The sequence below is a fragment of the Anthonomus grandis genome, chromosome 4, assembly GCF_022605725.1.
Source record: "Anthonomus grandis grandis chromosome 4, icAntGran1.3, whole genome shotgun sequence".
Lineage (NCBI taxonomy): Eukaryota > Metazoa > Arthropoda > Insecta > Coleoptera > Curculionidae > Anthonomus > Anthonomus grandis.
Genome location: NC_065549.1, coordinates 19,391,459 through 19,415,861, shown reverse-complemented (window position 1 = coordinate 19,415,861; position 24,403 = coordinate 19,391,459). Strand labels below are relative to the sequence as shown.

General features: G+C 29.6%; 1 protein-coding gene across 9 annotated transcripts in view; it reads left to right on the top strand.

Moving 5' to 3' along the window:
- Nucleotides 1-24,163, top strand: part of LOC126735107 (protein daughterless) — a 104,487-nt gene extending 80,324 nt beyond the window's left edge. For 3 of the 9 annotated variants that reach the window (XM_050439023.1, XM_050439031.1, XM_050439032.1), the window contains 8 exons: nt 7,653-7,823; nt 7,948-8,019; nt 8,112-8,313; nt 8,382-8,496; nt 8,670-8,759; nt 15,213-15,311; nt 15,445-15,590; nt 20,366-24,163. In XM_050439023.1, coding sequence (XP_050294980.1) covers nt 7,653-7,823; nt 7,948-8,019; nt 8,112-8,313; nt 8,382-8,496; nt 8,670-8,759; nt 15,213-15,311; nt 15,445-15,590; nt 20,366-20,541 — 1,071 coding nt within the window. In that variant the 3' untranslated portion in view covers nt 20,542-24,163. The remainder of the gene's footprint in view (nt 1-7,652; nt 7,824-7,947; nt 8,020-8,111; nt 8,314-8,381; nt 8,497-8,669; nt 8,760-15,212; nt 15,312-15,444; nt 15,591-20,365) is intronic. The other 6 variants (XM_050439024.1, XM_050439025.1, XM_050439029.1 and 3 more) reach the window with 6 other exon arrangements.
- The last annotated feature ends 240 nt before the right edge of the window (nt 24,164-24,403 follow it).

Genomic DNA, 24,403 nt, shown 5'->3' with positions numbered 1-24,403 from the left:
TATTTTATTAACAAATAAGCCTTTTTACAAAATTTTACAAAAATTAACAACTGAAATATATATACCTTACAAATTTCAAAACAATAATTAATAACAGGTACAATAAAAAAAAGTCAAGAAGTTAAAATTTACTTAGTTTTAACCGAGATGAGGTTTAATTTGATTTTAAAAGCTATTAAAAGACAAATTAAAAATATTTATTTTTTTTTTCAATGGGGAAAAACCCTATTTGCCGTTTTAGACATATGAGTTACTGGCTCATTCATGCCACAGTTCGTTTTATGAAAAAGGAACATAAGTTATTTGATAGAAACGTATCATCCATTTTTCTGTAAGAGACCAAACGAAAACAAAACAAAGGTAAGAACACAAAGTCACGGTCTGATCAAATCCATATAATTTTTTGAAAGCTACATGTGTTTCGCTCCTATCAGAGCATCATCAGGCCTAAAAAATACATTAAGATATTTTTCACAAAAAGAACGCTTATAAATTATGATAAAACTCATTACCTAGACCTACACAGATTACATTACAACTAACAACAAAAGAAAAGCTAGGTTAAGTTAACAATTCCCACCATAGATAAAAATGCATGGTTAAAAAAATAAAAAAGTAAAAACGTTGATTGAATATTTGGGATTTGTTTTTTGATTGAATTTTGGGGTTGATTGAATATTTTTTTTACCCAAATATTCAATCAACGGTAAAAATGTAAAATGTCACCAGTGGGGAACGATCCAGCAACCTTTAGATTTACAGGCGTGCGTTTAACTCATAGGCCACCAAGTAACATAATCAAACATGGGGAACAATCCGAACTATACTAATAAGTGTGAATATAAGTAAACAAACAATAAAAACTTAAAAATATATAAAATTAAAAAGGAAAAAAGACTTTTTAAATTCTTTGAGAGAGGTTGTTATAAATGAGGTGAGGTTCAAACGTGAAAATATCGTTCACACACACAAGGACAGGGCTCTTCTTAACTTTAGTTATTTCAATTTTTTCCAACAATTCCAGTTTTTTGCCATTTGTGCACTCATGCAAAATATCCGCTCCCTGAGTTAAAGAAAAACCATGTGAGGAGGCCAATAAATGATTTGCAAACGCCGATTTAATTTCAATTATGTCAGTATCCCTGTACCTGTCCACCAAACTTGTATGTTCCTTTATTTTGGTGGAAATTTTTCTCCCCGATTGCCCTATGTAAATGGCATTACAGTCATTAAATCTTAATGAATATACCCCTGATTTTGAAAAGAAATCTGCCTTATCTATTGTACTAACTAGCTGCCTTTTTAAACTGTTTGTAGTTTTAAAAGAAATTGTGAGATTTGTAGACTTGAAAAACTTTGCAAGCTGAAAAGAAATATTACCCAAAAATGACATTGATCTAAAAGGGTGACTATTTTCATTATTAAGATGGATTAAGTTGTAAGTGAGTTTGTATTTATTATAGAATTTAGAATAAAGGCGATTAATTATATCAAGTGGAAAACCATTATTAAAAGCAATATGTTTAATTATCTTTAGTTCATCAAGGAAAGCTTCTCTAGAAAGGGGGATGTTGAAAATGCGATCGAAAAGGGAATTAAAAGAGGCAAATTTGTAGGAATAAGGGGAGTTTGAGGAGTATTGGATGACATTGTCCGTAGTGGTGGGTTTGCGGTAAATCTCAAATTCAAGTTTGTTGGTATTTTTTGAAACAAGCACATCAAGAAAAGGTAACCTTCCATCTCTTTCTTCTTCAATGGTAAACGAGATATTTGCGTGAAGAGAGTTTATAGAAATGAGGAAATCCGCCAATTCTAGATCATTTCCATTCCATACCACAAATATATCATCCACGTATCTCCTATATACAGTGAGAAAAGCACAAAAAACTTCCCATTGACAATCCTTTTCTCCAAATGGTGCATAAAAATCTCACTCAGAAGAGGGGAGAGGCAAGACTCCATTGCTAGTCCCGTAACTTGTCTAAAAAACTTGTTGTTGAAAACGAAAAAATTCTGATCAAGTACTAGCTTGAGGAGTGTTAAAAGATCATCAACAATAAATCTGTCAAGCGGTGACTTAAGCAAAAGGGACCTGACTAGATCAAGGCAATCACCAGGTGGAATGCTTGTAAATAAGTTCTTAACGTCCAGAGAAATTAGTTTTAAACCCTCTGGTATGCAGATATTTTTTAAAAAATTTGTCAACTACTGAATTTTTTGTGGAATAAGTACTTCTGAAACTAGTTACATCTCTGAGTGTGGTATTTAATATTTTAATGTATTTTTTAGGCCTGATGATGCTCCGATAGGAGCGAAACACGTGTAGCTTTTAAAAAATTATATGGATTTGATTAGACCGTGACTTTGTGTTCTTACCTTTGTTTTGATAAGTTATTTGATAACTATTTCACTTATTTTTAAAAAAATATTAATTTAAAAAGAGCCAACAACTCTAGGCAACCAATTGCCGAATTTATTACTCTATGTAAAAAACCATATCAACAAGCACACCTCTGGATTCTAAAGTTTGCAAATTTAAATCTGCATAATATCAATTTAACTACACTCTTCTTTAGTATATCATACAGCGATCTTGCTATCTAAGCAGACACCCAAATTAATTTTTTTTGTCAGAAGAATGCTATTTATCTTATAAAGATATTTAATTGGAGGTTTTTGTTTAGAAAAAGTGACTTTATAACATTTATTAGTCTTTACGTTCGTTTTATTAACTAAACACCAATTGCAAAAATGATCAAAACAACTTTGGTTTTGGCTGGGCAAAACGACCCAGCTTCAAACGTGAACCCAAAGCCATAAAGAATTTTAAATCATCTGAAAATTTAAGTAACTTGCATAATGGTATACTCAATACAAGGACCATTAAAAATACACAAAACATAATAGGTCCGCAATGTGACCCATGAGGAACTTCTCACGGAACTGAAATCTCCTCCCCCCCTATCATAAAAATTGAATTGAAGAGGCTTGAAAATTCAACTTCAATGGAACTTACAATGACAATTCTGCACAATTAAAAACGCGGAAAATATATTTTTTATTATAATACCAAAGAGGCATCTCTGAGTTTTCTTGTTACACTGACCTGCATACAAATTGCAAATAAATAATATATGTAAATATTATTTGTTAATTCTAAACTATATTTACTCAAAATTTTGAAGAATTCAAAAACCAAATAATCACTTATTGGTCTAAATCACATTATTAAAATTTTTACTTACATTATGATTATCTTTATATATACAAATTAAGCATAGGGAGTCTGAATACTATACTATACTATTTTTAATCTAGTTTTAAATGATTTTTTATAAATTATTTCTTTAAAGTGTTAAAGATTTAAATCTTTTTTAATATCCGGAACTACAATACAATCAGTAAAAAATTTTTTATAAGCATTGAAGAGAATAAAAACTTCATAATAAATCTTTACAAATGACTTAAGTGCTAAAAACGATAAGAAGTCTAAACTGTATTTTCCATTACACTTAAATTTGTTCTTTTGTGGAACATCAATTTTATCTTTGTGGACTCTGTCGCTTAAAAGCTGAAAGGCGCTAAAATGCATAAGCAGAGAAACTTATAAAAGCCGCATAAAGCATCATAATAAAATTACAGAATACATAAATAATAAACCTGAATTTTAACATAAATAAGAAAACTCCATATCATTAATTAGCCATGGCAAATTGAAGATAAGAAGGAAAAAAACAATTAGAACAAGACTGTACAATAGATTCCTTTTTTTCTTCCTTATATGCATATCATGAAATTTTTCTCGTAATTATATATATGTATATAAAATTAAATTTTATTATGTGATTATAAACACGTAGTTGTAGATATTATTTTTGTTAGTAAAATATAATTGGTTTAAAAATAATTGACAATTATATAAGGAGAGAAGTTAAAAAAAAATTCACCAAAAATGGGCAGTCTCGTTATCATAAAAGCAAACATTTAGGTATACCAGAATCATTATTCTTATCTACTTTTAGAAATATAATACATTAAATACGTTACGTATTTAATATATATACATACTTTAAAAATATTTTTTCTACTACCGTGTGTAAAGTACTGACTTTACACACTTCCCAGGGTATATAAAGTTTCACTTTTTACGCACTAGTGAAAAAGTAATTTGACATTTAATTTATAATTTGTTAAATGTCAAAGTTGAATTTTAACTTTTTTTTACGCACTAGTGCGTAAAGTAATTTGATATTTTGTTATGTTTTCTTCGGTAGTAGAAAATTTTTTGTATGTACACAAGTGTAAAATTCCCTTTTTGATTCATGGGAATTGTCACAAATTTCCCATTCATAAAAAGAGGTTCATTTTACACACTTTACATAAATAACTATTTTGGTATATTTAAAAATTTAACAACTCGTTAAAATAAAATGTTCTTGCCTCTACGTACTGAGCCTTGAGGACGTAGTGGGACAAAGTCACGTAACTTTAAGTAAACTGAAAAGACTTTTAAATATAATAAGCCTTTGTAAACCATTATAAATATATGCGGAATGCTTAACCACTTATCATTTATGGTTTACCTAAACTCGAAAACCACAATCAAGACAATATTATTTTGTCTTTAAACAAGAACAAGAAAGGATACCAGAAACATTTTGAACAGAAATGGACGGGACCGAATAAGATATTGAATGCATAGATTTATTGATATCAAAGATTTATTTGCGGAGGTAGTGCTGGTTCTGCTTCGGTAGTGGTTCATTAATTTTCCTTATCGTTATTGTGTAAAAATACAAAAAGTGCTTATTGTATCAGTTATGTTACCTTTTGCAAGATTAATTTTAGGTGTTGAATTGTTTATACGTTTTTGGGTACTTATATATAATCTGTGTAAATTTTGGAGTTTTGCAGGTATTATTCAAGTGTCCCAATGTTTTCACAATTCAATTTCAATTTCATTTATGAAAATAAATTATTATAGATTACTAAAGAAAATGCAAAAATGAGGCCTTATTCTTTAATAACAAACATCCGGCTCGGATAAACATTCTAAGGAGTTTCAAGCATTATATCAAAAAAACCTCATCTAACCATAAATCGCTCAATAAATATTCAACGCCGCTACTTTCCGGGTTAATCTCGCCTATCGTCGCACATACCGAAGGCTAAAAACATATTAAATATTTACCAACGAGTTTTTCAATTAAATAATGCATGTTCAGCCTACGCCTAATTGCATTATCTATATAGTAACATTGGGACCCACGCTAATCCCCGTATTTTGACATAGTTTCCGCGACGTTTACTTTCATGGAAGAAACAGGTTTGGGTTCGTTTGTGTGAATGAAATTTAACCGCCTTTAGGAAATATTCAGTATTTAAATGGGTTTACTAATCGATATTATAAACCAGCTCTTTTGTCATTTTCATCTAATAAATATTCAACACAGACAGATTTTAGTAAAGCCGATAAGATAATACATTTAAGGTGCTAATTTACTAGTTTTAATAATTTACGGCTTTAATGTACAGTAGATACTTCACAATTATACTAATTTAAATTATTACTACTATTTTAATTTTCATTAAATTTGATCTTTGTTTTCGGCTTTTTTTCAGCAATGATGTACATACTCTAAGTGATGCACTAATAGTCACTTCCTTAACCATTTATTTACTTGTTTTATTGAAATTGACGATGTAAATTGAATTGAGATTCAAAATTCTTATTAGTTCGAATTTCGAAACGCCATCACTTAAGAACAGAAAAATTCCCATAGATATCAATGCTACTAAAATATTGATCTGAACTACATATAGCTTTATTGCAAGCCAAGTACAGTTAGTCAAACAATAAAACCATTGAGGTTCAGACACAGAAGACTCTTGCTTGAATTCAAAGTTCTGATGTTTGCATCTATTGCTTCTGCTAATTCTTGCTTCTGCTGATAGATGGCTGCTGTTTGCATTAAAGTCTCATGAATTACTGATCTACTTTGTACTTTCTAAATTGTGCTCGAAGGGATAGAAGTACTGAACTTTTTGCTATTATCTTTCATCTCTTATTACAGCAGAAATGATCTTTTGACCCATAAATCTTAATAAACAAATGTTTACTTCTGGTTACCTTGAACAATAAATAAGTTCCAGTGGTAAGCAAAATGAAATTTCGAAATGAAGGTGTCACCCTGGGCAACATTTTAAGTTGGGGTTATCATAAAAATATACTTCAATCAAGATTAAATCGTTTATATAGCCTTATACGCAGAATCAGAAATCAGGTACATTTTGAAATTATTAAAACTTTACTTTACAAGTATTCAATATATTATATCTGATTTCGTTAGGCGTTCTAAAAAAAAAAGTTGAAGCCATCTTCAAGATTTAAAAATGAATAGTCTGCATTATTTAAATTAAACTTAATTTTTCTAAACTTAGTATATTAACTTTATAATCATTTTACTTTCTATCTTAAGTACTGTATAAAAAAATCATAATTACTTCAGATCAACTTAGATAGAGTCCAGTGCATATCCCCTTGTTCATCCAGAGGCCATACAGTTTTTAACATTTAAATAGAGATGTTCAGCAAATACCTATTTATTTAAAAATTAGCAGATTGGTTGGAGATTTTCTTGGGCAAAATAATCTGTATAGTTTTAAGTTTGCTATTGAAGCTAAATGTTAAAGTTAGTAAGTGCGTGTTCTAATTTTATTTTTATTGTGTGTACTCTTTAATTTATGCGTGTATTATAATTTTAAAAATCTACAATTCTATTGACCTAAAAACTAGATAATGTCTGTATGGGTAACTTATAAAAATATCACAAATTAGTAAACAACTTAAAAAAAAAAATTTAAAGTATTTGTTTTAAAATACGAAAAATAATTTAAAAATTACTGGGTTTCATGGGTTCAGTCGTTTATCAACAAAAAAAATTAATAGTCTTGATGTAAGTAATCCCAACATATTAATATCATAAGGTATTTTTTGATACAATTAATAAAAGAAAAAATGGAAGTTTTTATATTTCTTACTCTTGATATTGCTTTTCTCGCGCAATTTCCTTAAAGCTGTGTGAGGAGGCGCATTTTAGGATAATTGTTTATAGGAAAAACAAGTCTTATTTTGACTCCAACAATAAGCTCTTAAAATATATGCACCGAATTTTGTAATTACTAAGATAATAAAATAGCGTATGTATATCTGAACAAAGTATATAAAATGTATTAATAATATCCTAATTATTTGTAATAAGGTAAATAAAAAAGCAACTTACAGCAATAAAAGAATCGTCCTAATCGGCAAAATATGGTCTAAATCGTGTGAAAAGTATCATTTAGGAGGTATCAAAATCGTTTTTTTTTCCTAAGTATTGATATTTAATTATTATTAAGTAAGTCATTAAATATTTTCCCATTTGTCTACCTGCTAGATCAATTTTTTGTTTTTATTTAAAACGATGTTTTTAAGTAGCTCAGGGAAAGCAAATTAAAGACTTTTGAGGGATACAAACTAAAACTTCTTTGTCCAATTGTCTTAATAATTTTAAGAATAACTACCAAAATGTAAGACATTTTTGTTATAATTTTTAAAATCATTAAAACCTTAAAATTTCTTTACAATTATTTAACTTATCCTATTCCAGATTTACCCCACCGAACAAGCGAGCGCGAGTAGCTATAGCTCAGCTCCGTCAACACCGGTGAGCTCGCCCCCACCACTGGCGCCCACTGCCTGGCTAACCAATCACAGCACGCCCCACTCCCCCCACTATACGCAAGCCGTCACTGCGTCCGCGCCACAGAACTTGCACATGGTAAGTTTCGGTAAACCCTCCTGTGTTTTTTCTTTTGGTGTTGCTTTTGTTTACTTCCGTCATTTATTTGCACATTTTTGTTTTGTTTTCTGCATGTTTTTCTTTTTTGTTTTTTGTTGTGAAGCCCGCTGCCCCAGAAGCGCAACGCCTTGATGACGCGATCGGGTTTCTTCGAGATCACGTTGAGGCTACGCAGGTATTTTTTTCTTGTTTGTTTATAAGAAAAAAAAGTTGTCAATGCCAGTTTGTTACGATCCGGGACGTTTTAATGATAATTCTTGTCTTTAGGGTGCTCGTATGGAAGAAAGACTGGACGATGCCATAAACGTACTGAGAAATCATGCGGAGTCTCAAATAGGATTAGGGCAGCTGCCTAACAGTCTTGCCCCACACCAGTTAACGCATTTGGGTTACGCGGCGGGGCCCCCTTCTGCCTCTGATCATCACTTACCTGACCCGGTTAAAGTTGAAAGGCCTACATACAATACCAGTAAGTATTGAGCTTGTGTATGCGTAATAATTTAAGGTTTTTTCTAATATACGTGTTTTTTCCTATAGAAAAACGCAAAGAACCTCCAGACAGCGATACTAAACCCTCTAGCTCAGTAGAAACTAGTTCAGCACCGAATTCCACCAGCGGACTCACAAAATCGACAAAGAGATCGAGGAGATGGTATGTAGAATCTGTTAGTGGAAAAAATAATATATGTATTGTAACATGTTTTAAAGACCCTTTGTAAAAAAAGCTTGCTTCAAAACACTTCTTTCACAAATCATTTGTACAAGGGCATTAAAAAACACTCTGAATCATAAAAGCAATGTTTTTTTTTTCTGTTTTCTCTTAAGTAGCACCAACGAGGAAGATGATGGCGAAGACAATACCAATAAGGCTGTACGCGAAAAAGAGCGTAGACAAGCAAACAACGTGCGTGAACGGTACGTAATTCTGGATAATTATCCTGACCTTTTCCTATTTCTAAATTCCTCGCATTTTGATAGGTTTTTTTCATTCAATATGAGGCTTTCTATAGTCATTAAACATTATTTAAAAATGAAAAAAATGCTTGACTTTTTAAGCCTATATATTTTAGGTTTGTGTTTTTTTCTAAAGTAAAAAATATACTAAAAACATTTTTGTTTTCTGTAGTTTCACAGGTATCTTTATTAATGCACTTTTTTTCAATAGAAAAGCCTCTTTATGAAGTATTTGTTAAAGCCTTAAATCAATTCCCGTCAATCCCTTTAGCGTTGCACCCTTAGGCCCATATTCACATTACAATTGTTACGTTTATACAGTGTCCCTTAAATCAACTTAATTTGAAGGAGAAGTTAATAGGTTAGAATCGAAATTCGTGTTTAGTTTTGAAATAAAACATTCTGATTCAGGCTTGATATGGTCTGTTTCCAATTTTTCTTAACTTGTGGAGTGAATTATTCCAGTCTTGATTAGTAAGTTAAGTGATAGATAGTTATAACACTTAATTAGTTAACTAGTTATTAAATGTTATAAATAATCAATTCGCAATGTATAAATCTGATTATAACATAACAATAAAATTTTGGTTCACATAAGTTCATCATATTAGAATTACGGATTTAAAAAAAGTTTACTTTGTGTACTCGTTGATGAAATAAACAAATAGACCACACAAGCAAATCCTTGTTAGTGGGTAGAGTTCTAAGATCAAATTTAAAAAATATTGGATGACAAGAATGTACAGACTAAAGCTATCACCTACTCCGTTAAAGCGGTTTGCTGATTTATTTCTACCTAAATGACTGACTTACTAAGTAGAACTATAAATAGTATTAGAATATATGAAGTAAGATAAATATTTTTTTAGTTAGCTTTACAATAAAAAATGGAAGGAAAGTAACGGTCAAGAATATATTATTTCTTTACTTATTAGTAACATTTCATTATATATGTTTCAAAATATGTATTATATTAACATTAAGAAAAATTGACATCATAATCTTAAAAAGACCGGTGCATTGGTTTAAAAATAAGCAGCTTTAAAATATTAAAAGAAGCAATTAATGTTCATTCATGTTCTATCTCGAGAAAAAAATAGCAGTAAGTTAAGAAATATACATAAATGTAATATAAATGATTTCCTAAAGAGAAAAATTCGAAATTTAGTGTTTCTACTCCTCTGACGGTATTGATAATATGAAATAATATATAAGATACTTAATTTTTAATATTGTTTATTTTAAAATACTTAATAAGAATAAAACTCCGCCATTTAAAATAGGCCTTTCCTTTTCTCCTAAAGAATTGCAAAAAAAAATCCGTAAATTGTTGCGGGATTTCTTTTGACGACATAGAAGTAAAAGACTTAAAAAACTAGTTTTATATTTAAGAACGTTTAAAAGCATCTCTAGATCTCAAGGTCTAACGTTAATATTGTCTAGTTATTTGATGAAACAAAGAAACAGTTCCTTCTATCCTTTATAAGAAGCCAATTTAGTTATTTTCCTCGTGAAAAATCTGAAATCCCATAACTTAGTGGACATAAAGCAACACCATATTTTTTGGTTGAAAATATTATGGATTTGACCAAATTTGTTTAGTCCGAAAATTGATAATAACCTAGATACAGGTTGTTAAAAGTTCGAATTTTATTTTCATCATTTCTAAATAATTTTGTGCTGAACTAATTATATCAGTACAAAATTTGATAATAGAGGGTTTTTGGTGTCGAGAAATTTAAATTCAATCTTAATTTATATGTGAATCATAGAGGGCGCTCTTGGCATGGGAATTTTCATAGAAATCTTCAAAGCTCCACCAATCTAACTAAGAAAGCTATACCTTTGTCGAGTCGCTCAGAGCAACCGTTTTTGAGATTTTTGAATTTTCAATGCAATTTTTTATTTTGTTCAAATAATGCCATGAATACTACGGAAATAAGGTGTCCAACATGGTCAGGTGTTTTGTAAAGACATGATATCTTATTTTAATTTTTAAATATGTGTTCAATATATTATCATTTATTACAAAATAAATAATTTTATTTATGATTAAAATATAGATATATATATATATATATATATATATATATATATATATATATATATATATATATATATATATATATATATATATATATATATATATATATATATATATATATATATAGATAGATAGATAGATAGAATATATTATAGATAGAAGAATATGGAACAAGAAGAAAACGGTAATATCAACAGCAATGGATTTTTTATCTTACAACAAATGGTCAAAGGTCCAGTATCCAAAAATGGTCTCCGTTAACTTCAATTAGCTACTATTTATAGTTTATTGAAAGGTTACCTGATATTAAATAATATGTTGTTGTCTCGAAATAATTCTGTTGCATTCTGAATTTTTTCCCGTAGCGCTTCCCGAGTATTTCATGTATCGCAAAGTCGAGGGGGTTAAAATCACGGCTTCGAGGCGGCCAAGGCATTTGGCTCCTACGACCGATCCAGCGGTTAGAATATTTTTGATCAAGATATTCCCTGACAGGTCTGAAAAGTGGGCAGGGACCATCCTGCATGAAAATCATGCGTCTCCGTAATTGCAATGTGAAATCTAGCTCAATTAGACTTTTCTAAAAAATCTAAGTAGCGTTCGCCATTTAAATTTGGTGGTAACTCTGTTAGTCTCAGAAATTAATTACCATTAATAGCACACCAAAGGTTCTGTTTTCAATATCCCAAGCATGTTTATTTCTAGAATTAAAAACTGTTCTAGTAAAAGTCACTGAATAAAGTCTTGTACTGATTTTCGGATTTTCAGCAACACAAAGTAGAATTTCTTGCTCTTGCTCGGGTGTGGTAGTTTTTGGGCGCCCTCCTAAATTTCGTGAAGGACGCAAAGGAACCGCTTTCTGTCTGTCGAACAGGTTTTTAAAAGTTTTGAAATTAGGATTCCTTTTATTTGGAAACATATTCACATATCGCCGGCGCGCTCTTTGTGGGTTACAATTTTCTTGAGCATGTACGCAGATCATGTCCCGCGTTTCTAAGTTAGAAAAAACGTATCGTGGCATTATCGACTTTCAAAAGTAATTTTTGCTTACAAAACTTTAAGGGCTCGAATGGTTCTAATCAAACACCAAAATTTTAACAAAAATAATATTTGATATCGCCATAACGCGGACCCCGTACATTCATTTGTTTCTATTAAAGCTTAGTATAAAAATATTGTAAAATGTATGTGTATCCAAATGTCACGGTTTCGATGATACAGGATGTGGCACTTGCTTATTATTTTTCTTCATTTGGGTTAGTTTCTATAAATACTGCTTAGTTCTGTGTGTCTTTTTCAATAATTTGCCCGTCAATAAATGAAGAATGTCCTTAGAAAAAATGTATACTTTTTTATCACCTTGGAGTGTCGCTGACAGTGTTGACCAGGATGTACACAAAAATTACCATTGAATTCGAATTTCTCGCCCCCCAAAAACTGCAAACAAATTTTGTGCTGATATGCTACTTTTTGAAGGACTTAAAAAAATAATGAAAATAAAATTCAAACTTAACACCCTGTTTCTTGGTTATTATCGGTTTTCAGACTAGAAGAAATTGGTCAAATCGTAATATATTTGAGCGAAGAATATGCTATTCCTCTGCTAAGTTATGGAACACCCTGTATATAGAATAGAATACATATTTCCTTACTTGAAACATAAATCGACCACATGAATTTTGAAGTGAGTATTGTCAATTTTGGCCCTATCAATTTTGGTTCCATTAATAGAAATGCTTAACTTATGTTTTATAAATGAGGCATTATTTTGAATTGGTTGTGTTTTAGCGGAGTTGCAAACTAGAAAATTGTCAGTAGGAAATTTACAATTTGAGGCCAAAAGCATCTTGTACTTTTAAAAAAATTAAAGTTTAAAAACCAGATGCAATTACGTGCAAAGATAAAGAAAAAGCATGTGATCAATAGGCTTTAAAGTATAACATTACGAAAGTTTTCCCAATATACAAATATTACCACGTTTATGTAAACTTGGTACTTAAAAAAACTGTAATACGCTTAATAAAAATGTTACGAGAATATCCCAAGAAAATTTGATATGAACCCAAATTTATCTAAAATTTGTTCCGTTATTATTACAACATTCTGCTATGTCAAAGACATAAGATTAATTTGAAAATTATTCCAAAAATAACGCGGACAACGAAATATTATTTAAATTAAAATTCACATTCAGAATATAGTCACATTCCTCAAATATTTAATATTGTTAAATATTAGTGTTCCAGGAATATATGTGTTATGTTTACTATTATAAATCATATTCAGGGGCAATAATTGGGAATTTCCAAGCTTTATCTATATGTTCGTTACCTGGATATTAGATTATTCTTGAATATAATCGTTGTTAAAAAAAAGATTTCAGATAGTTCTACTTAGTAAAGAAGTTTATAATTCTAATAAGTCAATAAACAATATTTCTACTTAATAGCTTATTAGGGCGATATAATCATAATCATTTGAAGAAAGAACACAAAGATAGAACAGGAATAACAAACCAATACAAAGAAAAAGTAAAAACGAGAGATAGAAGCTTAGATATAAACCAACAAATGTTGTGAAGCAGATAATTAATAACTGGTAAATGGCCGACACGTTTTTCTGCTTATTGCCTTCATTAAGGCGATGTTATCACATGCAGTTGATTTATACAATTATTACCTGTTGTAACTAGAATGTTTCTTGCAGTATCGACATTGCGTGGCAACTCCACTTATTATTTTTTAAACCAAATAGAACCTATCTATATTTCAAATATATTTTTTATGGTTTGTTATCTGTTGATATTTAAAAAGCAACATATTTGGACATTTAATACGCGAAAGAAATCCCAATTAGTTTTTAGTTAAACTTTTGTTAAATATATATGAAGTATACAAATGACGCAATAAATTCGGCAACTTCTGCTGAATAAAATCAAACAGTTTTACGATTTTTAGAGTAGCGTCGCTCAAAGTTGACTAGGAAATGTTACAATTTAAAAAAGATTATGGTAGTATTATAGTTGTAATCTTTGTTGAAAAGTGCCTTTTGATATAATGCCATGATAGTAACGCCCTCTATATTGTGTTAGTTATTGTTTGTGAAATTGGAAGTAGCTTTTCACACTTTAATAATCAATAGTATTAAAAATTATAAACACAATATACAATCTATCCCTTCTGTACACTTGGAATTAGAAATTCTGTAAGAAACGCAACCATTTTAAGAAAACTAAAATAACTCTGGATCTACTTACCTATTATGTACTTCTCCTAAAATTTTGTTGACATAGGACTAAAAGTCATCTATGGTGTTTTTATTTATTTTTATATGGAAACAAAACAAAATGTAACATTGTTTTGCTCGAATGTTGGCCCAGTAGAATGTATCTGGTAGATTTGCTGCATATTTATATATTTTAGTTCTTTTACAGAAAAAACACATACTCGTATTATGAATATGGGCCTATGTTCTCTTCGTATTGCCGTTACCTACTTATATCTTTATCCCCTGCCAGCGATCAAGTTCAAAAAAAGTTTCAGCCTTCGACCGAAAAAATTACTAACCGTAATTTAACTTCAAAGTGTACTGTATCCCCTATAAGTTCTAGAAATTACTACAAGTCTCTACTTTACAACTAAGTTTAAAAAAATATATAATTTCTTTTAGGAGAACCTTAATTAATCTACTGTTATATTCAACAAGTGATGAATATATCTTTTTAAAATTATTCTTTTAAAATTATCATTGTGTTAGATATTAAGAGTTGTAAAATACCGTATTTTAACCCATCGACGTAAAATTTTTATTTTTAAGTCAATCTAATCCAAAAATTACAAAAGTAAAAAATTGAAGTCCAAGAAGATATAGTTGATCTAAAATACAAAAAAAATACAGAATAGTTCTAATTGCCTTAACTTGAAATATAACTTTCGTTTTAATAGCCTGTATAATTTGAAATAAATTCATACTTAAATGTAGTGCTCCAACCTGTTTAAGTGAAAATTAAAAAATAAACTTTAAATACATAAAAGCATGCGTTAAACAACCGTTTCATAACTATTACTTTGTGTCCTACTTTGTCGCAAAACTAACCCACTACGCAAAAGAAGTTTTTATTTAATAGACTATACACTTTCTATAAAATCCCAAAGTTTATTTTATGTGACGACTTCCTAAACTGATACTTTTATCATAATCACCATCATTCATCAATAGTATCTCATCTAAACCCATCATCATTAAAGACCTCTACGATCATGCTTTTTTGGCAATCAAATACCCTTATTAAACCAACATTTTGAGGCAAGCTTTTTCGTACAGTGGGGTTTTTCTGTGACACCGGTACAATAGTAAAAAGTATGGGTTAGTTGTTCCAGCGCTGATGAGACTGAAGACGGTGAACTAGATCCAGATATTAAAGCGCAAAGGGAAAAAGAAAGGCGGCAGGCGAACAACGCCAGAGAAAGGTGGGATTTTGTTTTGTTGTTTTTTTTAATGGCCCGTATTTTTTCGTATGTGTTTTTTCATGTTTTTTTCTTAAATTCAGTTATAAATTGCTAATGATCTCAAACTCATTGTAAACTTAATATTTGTTTGTAGAATACGTATCAGGGATATAAATGAAGCCCTTAAAGAATTGGGAAGGATGTGTATGGCGCACCTAAAGACAGATAAGCCACAAACGAAGTTGGGTATTTTAAATATGGCTGTCGAAGTCATTATGACTTTGGAGCAACAAGTTCGCGGTAAGTAATTTTAAACTAAAAAAATATGAAACTGCAAGTAATAGTCTTTTTGGTAAAACACAGTTCTTAAAAGGAATTCATTCTTTTTATATATACACGGTGTACATATAAGTATAAATATCTAAAGGAGGTCTTAGAGAATCTGCGCATGCTCAAACATTTAGATAATTTGCAAGAACAAAAACAAATATTTTATTAAAATGTAATTTTTTATTTTTCATTATCTTATCTTTTATAAAACATATATAATTATTTTAAATTTCTGTCAATTTAGTCAACTATTCATAAAAAAATACTGATAAAAAACACACATTAATTACTCTAATAGAAATAAATCAACATATTTTCTTTTTTAAATAATAAAAATAAAGATCTCTAATGACTTTATTTTTTGGACCTTTATTTTTTTTAAACATCAATTTTGATATTGGATATTTATTATGGGTGCGAAATATCCACAAGCATTGAAATATATGAAAAGTTTTACGTATCTCCTAGTCGGAGAAGATTTTATACACAACATAATTTAGACAGTTTATCTTTAATACACCTAACATCATTTATTAATTTCGTTAATTAGTAATAGGGATATGTCACTGAAAATTAATATTAAATCATTTGATTCTATATATTAAATAATAAAAACAGAAATTGTTATAAAAATCACATGTCAAGTATATTCTTTATTTTCTATAATTTTGACATAAAAAAATTATGATCCTTTTTTTTTACTCGTCTTTTTTTTCATGTCTAAATTTAGGATTTTATAACCCCAGTGATTATATGAATTGTTTACGATTACCAAAACTGTAAAAATTTACATTTTCTTTATGTGCTGCTTCCTTTAATTCGCTTGTTAGTTTAGTTAAAGGGATGTAGGTAATTATGAACAAACTTTAGAGCTGGAAAAATTAAGGTAATTCCAAGCTTGTATTTGTGGAATTTACATTTTTTAAATAACTTTTGCGATTGCATTAATTCAAAAATTTTGCTCCAGGCGTAAAATTTAAATTTTAATCTAAATTAATAACATTAAAGATTATGAGAACTGCATTACTATATTAAAAATGTAAAGAACTTAAAGCGTAAAGTCTCTCTCATTATGATATATAATTAAAAATTATACGTATTTTATTTGTAAATTACTCATTAAGGTTTTTAATTTAATTATGGGGTTCTTTAGTTGATAAGAGAGTCAATTTTTGTTTGTTTTTCACATTTTTTTTATACATTTATGAATCAATATTATTTTTTATAAATAGTTAGTACACAGAGAGATACGAATAAAAAGAGGCATTTTGACCGGTTAGATAAGCACAAAAAAAAGTAATTTATAGAACCACCTCTTTCACCCCGTTCTAGTATTTGCCGTCAGTGGCTATTTTACAAAAAAAAAAACCATTTTTCTTTTTAATCGAGATTAAATTGTATAAAAGGTCAAAGTGCGCCTCTCGTATCGTTTGTTCTTGGTATAATCCAATCGTTACTCTAAGCTTCAAAATTAAACCATAAATCCAAAATTTGTAGGTTAGCCGATTTATTTAGACAGTAACATTCAAAGTTTAAATCTGTGTGGTGTTTTCTTTTAATAATCATAAAAATTAAAAATTGTTAGTTATTGAATTTTTAGTTACTATGCAAATTTTTTTTTTTTTTTTAAAGAAAATTCAACTATGAAATGTAAAATGATGTAGATATAAAATCATGTACCCCCAAGTCATACGACGAACGGATCCTGAGATATGGCCGAGGAACAGTCCTATTGGGTCACCCGGTACATTTTTTGTTAAAAAAATAATTTTTTGTTAAAATATTTATTACTTAAGCATTTACTTCTTAACAACGGCTTAATCGATGCTGAAACTCCGTTTGTAAACAATTGGCGTAATTAATTGAATTTCGTTTCTGATCCTATGTTTTAAGTCTTCAATATTTTTGGATAGATTTTGTCTTTAAGGTATCTTCTCGAGTTCTCGATTCAGATCATAATGAAATTTTGATGCAATTAGGTCATTTTATCGCGATTAATTACCCTCTTAATGATAAATGAAATACGCATTTAACGTCGGGATATTTTGTTTTTAATTTTCATACCTCTTTGGAGTTCAAATTTAAAAAAAATACCGACAGTTTTTTTTTTAATTTAAACTCAAGGGTTGATTTGTTACTGCTTTACAGAAAATTAGTGATGCGGCGCTGTTTTATACAGGGAATTTCACTGAGACCCATCAAATCGTTCCATTATAGGAAAAATATGTTTAAAAAACAATGTTTAAATATCCCTAACTTAGCACGCAGCACTCAAATTTTAAAAAAAGGTGCCAAAATGTAGAGAATAAAAAGTTCTTTCTAATGAGTTATCACTCAACCCCTATTGCCATTTAAGATTTTCGAGAGGGAGGTTCTGGGTAGGCGGTTAAAAGAGGCAAAGTGATTTTTACATAAAAATTGTTCCTCCTCGATAATAAAATTGACGTGTCCTAGCGATTTTATAAAAACCTAACCCATTTCGAGATAATAGGGGTGGGAAGTTTTCAAATTGACACCCTGTATATTTCATTCAAAAATTATTGGTAATTTTGATGCACTTGTGCAATTACTCCCCAAAATGTGATTTGTTAAGCGTCCGTAACTCACTTGAAAATAGACATAGTCTCTCCGAAAAATGTTTCATTCACAACAGAATCCAAAAATATAATGGAAAGTCAAAACCGTGAATGTTCTTTTTAAAAGAGCTTTTCCAACAGGGTGCCACAAAAAATCTTAGTAGACTTGGTTTGCATTTTTCTGAAATATTTATCAAAAACGCTAGCGAATTTATTCCAGTTAGAGTCCTCACCCTGAATATACTATAAATGCGTTTAGATTTCTGTTCTTTTTCAATTAACGAAGTTACTCTCTTACTCCTTAGATCTACTCTCGCTATAACCGGAAATGCTAAATTTATGAGAATATTTTAGTTAGATGTCCTCCAGGGGTCATTTGCACCTTACCAAATTTTTAATATTTATCCATTTATAGTTTTCGTATAACCCATCGATACAGTTTTATATTATATAAAGTTACTGCTACTTACGTTTTATACCGGTTGACTGAGGAAAAAGGGATTCAATAACACTTAACAACTATTTTACACTTTAAGATAATTAAATGAAATTTGGTAGCAGAGCATCTTTTAACATATTCAGTTGTTTTTCTGCACTTTCAGTTTAACCGGACGTGACACTAATTTTCTTATTTTAAATGGGACACTTGGTGTATTATCACATATTGCGATAGATAATAGTATTCTGAGAACAATGATACTGCATTTGCTATTTTTTGTTTTATAGTTCTACAAAAAAAAATAATTTTAAAATAGGGTGCCATGAATGCGTTGAAAGTTTTAATTTTTAATCAAGTAATCACGAAAATGTAGTTTTCATTGCATTTTAAGTCTTAAATCTTTTACACCCTATTTAAAACGTCCAGACCATTAATTTTGGCATTTATTTAATTTTTTTAAATAGCACATTATTGGCAACAACCACTTTTGAACTGTGGTTTCTTTTTTACAATAATTTGATATGATTATTTTTTAAATCGGTTGATAAATAAGCCCATAAGAGGAAATAAGCTAAGTTACATAAATAAATATTTGCATGGAAAGCTTTGATTTCTTGAATAGAAGGCTGCATTTTGACGCGTTCGTCAATTATTTTTTAATTGACATAATACATGACATCTTGTCAAGCGCAATTATTAATTGTTATTTAAATAAATTTGCCGCAGTTTTTTGAAAGAATATTAGTGTTTACTGATATTAGAAATGTTTACCAATGAAGAAAAAGTTGATATGCTGTACGTTATATTCCCGCGCATACTTCAGTACTTTCATTACACGAGAATATGGTCATTTCGAACAATACATGTAAAAGGTTTTATATTAGAATAATTTATAAACCTAATATTTTTCCTGTTGGTTTACCGTTTGTGTGTACCTACGTTATGTTAGGTAAATGTTAAATAAAATATGTAGTATTAAGATTTGTATTAAGTATTAAGACTGAAAAAAATATTGCATTGAAAAATTTGTTCTTTTATTCTCAAATAGTAATATGCCGTTTGGCAAAATATGATATGTTATGTTAGTTGAAAAAAAAATAGGCAGGCGTGTTATTACAAAGTTATTGAATAATTCATAGCCATTTGTGCTATTTTTATGAATTTAATTATTAAATTCGTTAACTTTTTTTGACTTAGTTTTTTTCTTCTTATGAACTTATTTATTAAACGATATAAAAAATGTCGTGCTATTGAAAAAAATTAAGTAACTGCTAAAAATACTAGTCTGGAAATTTAGAATACCTAATTTAAATACCTTTAAATACCTAGGCGTGTAAAAGATTCAAATAATAAAATACAATGAATATTATTTTTCTGTGATTACTTGATTAAAAATTAAAACTTTTAACACATTCATGGCACCCTATTTTAGAATTTAAAAAAATCATTATTTCTATGAGTATAAAACAAAAAGTAGCAAATGCATTCTCATTTTACTGAGAATATTATTTTCTATCAAAATACGGAATAATATACCAATTGTCCCATTTGAAATAAAAAGTGAGTGTCACTTCCTGTTAAACCAGAAGTGATGGAAAACAATAGAATATGTCAAAAGATGCTCTTATAACAATTCCATTTGTTCTACATTTGTATCAGTGTTTATAAATGGTTAGTTTTTAATTTCTAGTATTTGTATCGTTGGTAAATAAACTGGTTTTTTTTTTCAGAACGAAACCTAAATCCAAAAGCAGCCTGTCTAAAACGACGGGAAGAAGAAAAGGCCGAAGACGGCCCAAAATTGGGTCCGGTCGGCCCCCACCACATGCTCTCTGCCCCCCATTATCCCACGCTGCCCGGCGCCCCCAATAACTTGCCACACAACGGCCCAGGGCAGCCACAATAGCATTGCTAGTAGCTTCCCCCCGTTTTGTTTTGATACCTGTATATAAATACTTTCGTACAAAAAAAAAATATTTGGAGGCATCGTTCATGGTTATCATACACATAGCGTACGTAGTGTGTAGAGAATGGAGTTAGGTTGGAGAAGGAATGTCAAGAATGATAATTTATTTGAAATGATAAATAATTTGTTGTGCGGCAATGGGTAAGACTTAACCAATGCGTCCGAAGATAGTGATTGAAATGCTATAAGGTCAACTAAATCAGATTGCGAGAGCACATTGCGACTTAAACTGATTTTCTGGTGAGTTCTTGCTGTTTTCTTCTCCGCTAAAAAAAAACGATATTTATATATTTTTTTAAGAAAACGTTTGTGAACGCGATGCCGCATCGGCCGGCGTTCTCGCGGTAACATTTTAAATGACCCTGTGCTACTTAATTTTTACATTTTTTTCACCTAGGTTTATATCGTATTATTTTTTGACAGCTTTATTTTTTTATTGTTCCATTTAATTTTGTAATTTTAAGGCGACCAATTTAGATCACAGAAAATCGTCTCAGTTTAAAGAATTTTTCTGTAGCCAGGTATTTTTTAAGCTTTTGGATCTATTGATCTATAAAGAGGTGGAAATAAAGCCCTTGTTGTCTAAATTTAATTTTTAATTAAGCATGAATAGGAATATGTATGATTTATTTTACAAATGATTGACAAAATCCATTCTTAACACGTTAGCTGTCACGTAAAGCAATTGTGTCTCACAGGTGACATATTTGTTTAAACCAGATGAACCAACTGTAATTTATACTAGGTTCAAAGCAGATTCATTTAACTAGCTGTTCACCGTATCACTAATTACACACAAATGAATAAAAGCAACGGAAAAACACAAGTTTTGTTTTGAATTATGCATGATTCACATAGCCACTTTGGTCAACCAGTCCACGCAGTACACACTTGATTCACATTCAAAAAAAAATTGTTATTAATTTTTGAGAAGTAACAAATATTTGGTCATCATTTTTATACCATAGAAGTACCATTTTTTAAATGGTACTTCTATGGTATGAAAATAAATTTATACCATTTAAAATTATCGCTCTCAGCTGTTTCTTGGAAAATATTGTCAATATCCCGAGAAAATGTTTACATGAAAGAAGCCATTACAAAGAATGGCATAATCTCCTGGTAAATTGAATTTTTGCCTACCTATAAAAATAAAACGTTGAGAGAAGGCTAGATCTATTTTTATTTTAAGTGTTATTAACTTCGAATTGGGTAACGGGCTAGGTTACGTTTAATAGCGTTCCTTGCTATATATTTTACCTCATAAATAGAAGAATATGTATTAATATATGAACTGCTCAGAATCTCAATTCGTGTAAGTCACTCAATGTAAAACGAAAAAAGCATATTTTTTTTAAAAGCATCGCACAACTTCCTATAACTATTTTTATTGAGACATAAAATACTGATAAACAAAATGGCAACCAAAAAAATCTTCTTAGACGACCTTTGGATTTGAAGTTTACACATTATTTATTTATTATTGCGAAATATAAAATACGCGATAATGTAGCGGAATATAATGCGGTGAATCAAATATTAATTAAGCTACCTTTTCACTTTTTGACAGATAGATGGACTCCTGAATTTTTAAAAAGTTACGTAAATCTCATTAAAACGAAAATCATCTTGTGTAGTTTGGTTATAAAAATCTGGTTTATTCTGAGAACATCCAGTGCTTTTTATGTGTAACCAATTAATTTTTACACGTCATGGATTTTTAATATTTTAGAATACAATCTTCAGGACATTAAATAAATTCCTTTTTCTTCTCCTTTTGACTTAATGACTTCTAAATTCGACTTTAGTATTAAGCATCGATGTTATATCTTTCTTAGAGTTAAATTTTAAGAAAACCCTGTAATACAAAACTAATTTTCACAGAAAAGTTACTTACAGTAATTATCTTCTAAGCCCTCCATATGTCCAATTAAAATATGATATTTGGTTTATAAAAAAATATAAAGATACTTTACCCACTTTTAAGTCTTCATTCCTTTGTATAGTAAACTAAAATTATTAATAGTATTTCGTTTAAAATTCAAAAAGAATCATAAAAAGCACAATATTAAATTGTAATACACCGCCCCTGGGCTTTACTGTCAAATGCCTATTGCCATTATTTATAAAGTAAAATATATAGTAACAAATATCTTTTAAACTAGACCTTGCTCGTTTGATAATGATTTCGCATTACGGAGTAAATAACTTTGAAATAAAAACAGATGTAACATTCGTGAACAAAAAGATTTAAACAAACAAAATATTTATATACAAGGTAATACCTGTTACCTGGTATAAAAATGTTTATTTTCTAATTCCCCATAGTTGTTCCCTCTAGCGACGGTTCTAGGAACTTGAAAATAATTTCTTTTAATTTCCCACGGCCATGATATTTTGTTTTTCCACGGGACATTCGGTAATACATCTCGAGATAAAGCCGAGAACCATTCTTAGTGGGACACGTGATACTATGGCAGTTAATGTGTTAAATCCCTCACTTTTTATTGTACATTTCACTTAATTATTTACTTGTGATTTACACAATCAGAACATCCGTTACAAGGGCTTCCTTACCCTCACTTTATTATTTTCCAACGTTTAGAAGATACGTAGCACAACTTCTAAAACTGAGACAATTTTTTTTTAACAATTCACCCAAAAAACTCTTATATATGGTTCGAGACCACCCCATGTGCCAAACCCACACCCCTTTAAAATACTCTCTATTAGTTTTAATATGTTACGTTTAAACTTAGACAGCTACTTAATTTTATATATTATAATGAAACGAAAATCATCGGTATTATGTGTTTGATCTCCTTTTTATTTTGCCATGACATTTTTTTTAAATTTCACCGTAGTCTTAAGGCAAGAGTAATGTGAAGGTAAGCACTGATCACTGATACTGAAATCACATGAATAGATTTAGGTTATTTTTTTTATCAATTATATAATATAATAGTTTTTATTTTGATTTGAGGACTTAAAAAAAGTGCCATCTAGATGTGCATCGAACTACATAATCTAGAACTAAACAGAACAATTCAAAAAGATTCCGCCACTTTTGTCTCGAACCAGATATAAGTGCACCACGCGCCAGTATTTTGGTTTACACTTACTTTTTTTTTGTAAATAGACCTTAACACGTTCATTCTTTTAATTATCAAGGCAATATTATTTATACATGTATGATTTCTTTGCAAAACCGTAGGTCTTTCCACATGGATGTTGCCTATCGAAATAGAAATTTATTTATTAGAAATTTTTATTTAATAGAACTCGTTTTTGAAGTTCTTTATTTTCGTCATCTCCCTTTTTTTCGTTGAATTCAGTATTTACCTCGAAGCGACGATTTTTGCCGCTTTGAATATGGGACATACCATGTATTGTTCAAAACTTGGTTTCTCTCTTAGAATATCTGTAGATTTAAGAGCCTTAATTTTTTTTATATATAGGAGTATTTTTTAGGCGATTTTTCTTAAATAATTGTATTTTTATTAATTTTGTTTATTTTAGTTTCTAGCCATTTTATATTTATATATTATTATTATTATTATTATTCTTGTTTTTTTTTTGGTTGTTAGGATTAAAGAAGATGAACCATTTTTGATTCAGATTATTTCAGTAGTTATGTGTATATTACCCATAACGTGGATATTTAAAAAAAAGTCTGTATTGAGGCTAATAGATTTAGCATCACTGAAATAATTTTATTAACATGTTTTGTTTGAGAAAAAATATAGAACTGAATTAATTGTCATTAATAATTTTGCAATAATACACTATGCGAGTGCTCGAG